The sequence below is a fragment of the Montipora foliosa genome, unplaced genomic scaffold (assembly GCF_036669935.1).
Source record: "Montipora foliosa isolate CH-2021 unplaced genomic scaffold, ASM3666993v2 scaffold_449, whole genome shotgun sequence".
Classification (NCBI taxonomy): Eukaryota; Metazoa; Cnidaria; class Anthozoa; order Scleractinia; family Acroporidae; genus Montipora; species Montipora foliosa.
The window spans coordinates 45001-50000 of NW_027179755.1; the positions used below are offsets into that span (position 1 = coordinate 45001).

Sequence of the window (5000 nt, forward strand, 5' to 3'; positions counted from 1 at the left end):
ACGTCGATGATTGTCTAAAATCCGTCGCCACAAATCCTGGAGCTATTCGTCTGGTGGGAGAACTCCGTGAAATGCTATCCAAGGGAGGATTTCGTCTCACTAAATTGATATCGAATTAAAGAGACGTAATCAGCTGCGTTCCCGAAATTGAAAGAGCACCATCGGTTAAGAATCTCGACTTAAGCAACAATCTAGCACTCACTGAAAGAGCTCTTGGCGTCCAATGGAATGTACAGAAGGATACATTCAGCTACAAAATCGCTGGAAAAGATAGACCGATCACAAGGAGAGGAATTCTGTCCATCATTTGCTCGGTGTACGACCCTCTTGGCTTTGTTTCACCATGCACACTACCCGCTAAAGCAATTAAACAAAACTTGTGTCTCAAGGGCCTCGGATGGGACGATCAGATTCCTGAACCCTGCATGCAAAAATGGCAAACATGGCTGAAGGAACTCCCCAAACTGGAACAGTTTGAGATTCCGCGATGCTTTCAACGGTCAAACTGCTCAGACATACAACGATGCGAGCTCCACCATTTCTCCGATGCATCTAGCCAAGGCTATGGAGCTGTCTCATATCTTCGCCAAATCGATATACATGGTGAAGTTCACTGTTCGCTAATTATGGCAAAGTCCAGATTGGCCCCTCTCAAGGCAATGACGATCCCACGAATGGAGTTGTCAGCGGCAGTCTTAGCAACAAGGCTGGACCGCATGATCAAACAAGAGGTTGACATGGCTGTTCACAGCTCTACGTTTTGGACTGACAGCGCTAGCACATGCGTTCTTCGCTATATAGAGAACAAAGATAAGAGATTTCAGATCTTTGTTGCCAACCGCGTGTCGGCCATTTTAGACCAGTCTACAGCTGCGCAGTGGAGATACGTTGAAAGTACGCTCAACCCGGCTGACGAAGCATCCAGAGGAATGACAGTAGATGAGCTGTTAATGAATGAACGCTGGAAGCACGGACCACCGTTCCTGAAGAAAGCGGAGCAGTCATGGCCACAAAGACCGGAGAACCTGGGCGAGATCCCTGATAACGACCCAGAAGTGAAGAAGGGAGTCGAAACATTTGCAAACAAAGCAAGCGTCTCCTGCGATTACATTGGCAATGCAATGAAAAATATTTCGTCATGGTCCCGGCTTAAGAAGATTATAGCATGGGTGTTGCGCTACAAGAATATTTTGCGAAACCGAAGTCAGAACAGCAACACAAACAAAACCATCCAGCTCCAATCCGATGATAGTATCATTTCTCTATCTAAGCAAACCTTCAAGGATGAGTTGGCTAGTCTAAGTGGCGTCGGCAACGACACTCGAGAAACAGCAAACCAGAACAACCTTAAGAAGAACAGCAGCATTTACAAACTAGACCCAGTCTTGGAAAATGGACCTCTCCGTGTAGGAGGACGATTGGAACACGCACCAATAGAAAATGACGCCAAACATCCCATTATTCTTCCAAAGAGACACCATGTTACTAAGCTGATTATTGAATACTTCCATCGCGCTTCAGCCCACTCTGGAATCGAGTACACTCTATCACTTATCAGGGAAAGGTATTGGATCTTGGGAGCACGATCTAATGTCCGCAACATTATCAACACGTGTTTCAGCTGTCGGCGCCGCCAAGCTCCCGTAATGCAACAGAAAATGGCCAATTTGCCGCAAGATCGTGTCACGCCTTCAAAGCCACCATTTACGTATGTAGGCGTAGATTTGTTTGGTCCCTTCCCAGTGCGCCGCGGACGAACAACCGCTAAGAGGTACGGCGCTTTGTTTACGTGCCTCACGATAAGAGCTGTCCACATCGAGATTGTTCACTCTATGGATACAGAATCGTTCATCAACGCCCTTCGACGCTTCATCGCGAGAAGAGGAAGGCCAGAGGAAATAAGATCCGACAACGGAGGAAACTTCGTTAAAGGCGAGAAAGAGCTACGGAAGGCGCTCCAAGAATGGAACCAGAACCAGATCCATGAATTTCTCTTGCAGCAAGAAATTAAATGGACATTCAATCCACCGGCTGCTTCACACCACGGCGGAGTGTGGGAGAGATGCATTTGAACTGTAAGGAAAGTTATGAAAAGCATTGCTGAAACAACAGGTCTAAGTACACTGATGTGCGAAGTTGAGTCGATAGTGAAAGGCAGACCAATAACCAAAGTGTCTGACGATGTGAAGGATCTCAACGCGCTAACACCTAACCATCTTCTGCTTCTCCGAGCTGGAGCAACAATCCCTCCAGGGGTGTTCTCTAAGAATGACAATTACAGCTGTCGCAGATGGCGCCAAGTTCAATACCTCAGCAACGTGTTCTGGCGCCGCTGGACCAGAGAATATCTTCCATCCCTACAGCAACGCCAAAGATGGACCAAGTTACAGTCAAACCTAGCAGCTAATGATATCGTCCTTCTACTAGACAAAAAACCTACCGCGTAGTGTATGGCCGCTAGGACGAGTGCTCGAAGTTTACCACAATCGGAAGGATGGGCTAGTACGCTCTGCTAAAGTCAAGACCAGGACCTCTGAGTTAGTGCGACCCATGGACAAGATTGTTCTACTGGAGACTGCGGAGATTTTAAGCAAGAGTTAGCAACTAAGAATATTATCATAATGGACACGTAGTGATTAGTATGAACATTTATAGTTTAGTAATCAATAGAGTTTGCGTTTCAAACCTGTTATGGTTATTTAGTAAAGGCTCCTATCGCCTTTAAGGGGCCGGAATGTTAGTTTTGAAACGCTCCCTGATTTTAAGACATCTTCTAGTAACAATCAATAGCTTTGGTTTCAGTAGAACGTGCTCAAATGTATTACGCATCGGTTAGGAATTTGCAGTTTCATGCTTACTCAAAGCTAAATTCGTGTAGGAAATGAAGCAACACTTCTAAGATGTAGTTTACACGTTTCAAGTAACGCCCTAGGCGTGATCACGTATGCGCGCGCGTATAAAAAGCGACTCGTAACAACCGTAATCGTTAGTTAGTTATTCCGCAACCGCTACGATCAGAGGATCAATCGGCTATAGGCTACCATTTGACTATTATTGAGTTATACTCTCTGCTGTCGTCTGTGCGAGTCGTCACCAAAGTAAGTTCCTTATCTTTTACTTTCATTGTTATTACTGCCAGCGACTAGTTTTCAATGTTCAAGTGTTGTCACGCTACGAAACCAATTGTCTGATCTTTACCAAATTATTGTTATCGTGATCAAGATACGTTCGATGCTAGTAGTGTTAGTTCTGTTATTTCTACTATTCCGGTACTTTGGATGAAATGTTCTCAGCATTCTTTTTATGCTACGAGTTGTTAGTTATGTCTATTAGTCTTTCGGAAACCGCCCTTTTTTGTCGGCCGGTTAAGTACCGATTATTATGTCTGTTATATGCCTATGTAGCTAACGCTTTATCTTAGCTGTATTGTATTTAATTATCGTTTTCAGTTCGAACCTACACTACACTACACTACATTATACTACCTTGTTCTACTCATTTGTGCCGCATCTACGAACTTTACTACCATCAAGTTTATTTCATCAGTTATTCTGGGAACTGTTTTGTTACCGTAATTCACCTCCTGTCATCACCGTCTTCACTAGTTTGTCTCGAGAACCTTGAACTGTGATTAAACGTGATTTTAATCATTCTGCAAACTGAGTTCGAATTGTCTATCGCCTCGCATATCGCCACCCCTGTAATTGTTAAGTTTCTGAGTATGACGCAACCTTAGGATCTTGGCATTTACAGAAGCTGGCTGGGTTGTAGTTTATTTCACTGATTAAAAGACGCTCTGGCGAGGCAAGATTAAATTGTAGTCTCCTTGGTTGTATAACAGTCTTGTCAATCATTATTTCGCTATTTAAATATTTTGTGTGAACTCAAATGAATATTAAATTTTCGACGGACAAGCCCGAGGCTTCGAATGAGCACAGTTTTCTTGGTTCCAGTTAAAAGTCATACCAGGTATGCCTAACCTTTCCCTTGGTGACAGTGAAAACACACCGTAGGCTTAAACTAAGGGAACTACAGCAGCTTAGAGCATAGACTTCAGGCCCAATTGTTGAAAAGCCTTAGAAGCCTCATTTTACATCTCCCCTCCGACAGAGCTTTTAGTCTTTATAAAAGTTACCCCAACTGAGCCTGTGTTCTATGCTGCTCATGAAACTGATGGAAGATTTCATACCACAGGTCAAAGTACCTTCTGTTGTTTCTGTTGTATTTGAAACGAACTATCTGACAAACTTTACTAAGTTTGTATATAAAAAAAAAACTTTATTTACAAACATTGCAGAGAATAATAAAAATTCAAATGAAATAACTATTGTTAAAACTAGTGTAAAACTTCATATGCCTCATGTCAAAGCACATTCTGTTGTTTCTGTTGTATTCGAAACAAACTTTCTTTCTTTCTGTCACCTAGGCGTAACGCTTGCTAGCAATTTATCTTGGAAACCGCATATTTTTAATGTTTATGAGAGAGCTTGAAAGAGAGCGGATAAAGTTTAAAAAATCCAAACTTAGTAGAAACGCTCTCGAGAGGCTCTATAAATCTCTCGTTCGCCCTGTAATGGAGCATGCAGAAGTGGTTTGGGATGAACGCACTGAAAACGAATGTGATATCCTCGAACATGTGCAACGCGAGGCTGCGAAAATTGCTACCGGGGCTATTAAAGGAACTAGTAAGCATCGCCTTGCGCTGGGAAAAAATGAGGTCGAGAAGGCCTGTTTATAAAGTGGTACTTTATTACAAGATTGTAAACAACCTTTGTCCTAACTATCCGCTTAAAAATAAGCTCAGGTTTTGCACTATGGTTTAACAGTAGTGTTAGCCCTTATTTGATTTTTTTATTAATGTTTCCTGAAGGAAAACATGCAAAGATTAGTAAAAAATGTTGTGTAATCGTTTGATTGGTTGGAAAAAAAATAATGGCACAAACTTCCTCGGGAAAGCCCCTGAATACTTCTTGTTTTTCTAGAAATATCACACGATATGT

The 5000-nt window shown here is 42.7% G+C and overlaps 2 protein-coding genes across 2 annotated transcripts in view; both read left to right on the forward strand.

Annotated features, from left to right (window-relative positions):
* The window catches only part of LOC137989257 (uncharacterized), a 2280-nt gene extending 2161 nt beyond the window's left edge, over positions 1 to 119 (forward strand). The window contains exon 1 of the mRNA XM_068835093.1: positions 1 to 119. This exon is cut by the window's left edge and continues 2161 nt beyond it. Coding sequence (XP_068691194.1) covers positions 1 to 119 — 119 coding nt within the window.
* Positions 120 to 626: 507 nt separating this feature from the next.
* On the forward strand, positions 627 to 2072 carry LOC137989258 (uncharacterized). Its single transcript, XM_068835095.1, has one exon. The coding sequence runs from the start codon at positions 627 to 629 to the stop codon at positions 2070 to 2072; it is 1446 nt and encodes a 481-aa protein (XP_068691196.1).
* The last annotated feature ends 2928 nt before the right edge of the window (positions 2073 to 5000 follow it).

Coding starts and splice junctions, on each gene's coding strand:
- LOC137989258 (XM_068835095.1), top strand. CDS start 627: ATGGCAAAGTCCAGATTGGCCCCTCTCAAGGCAATGACGATCCCACGA.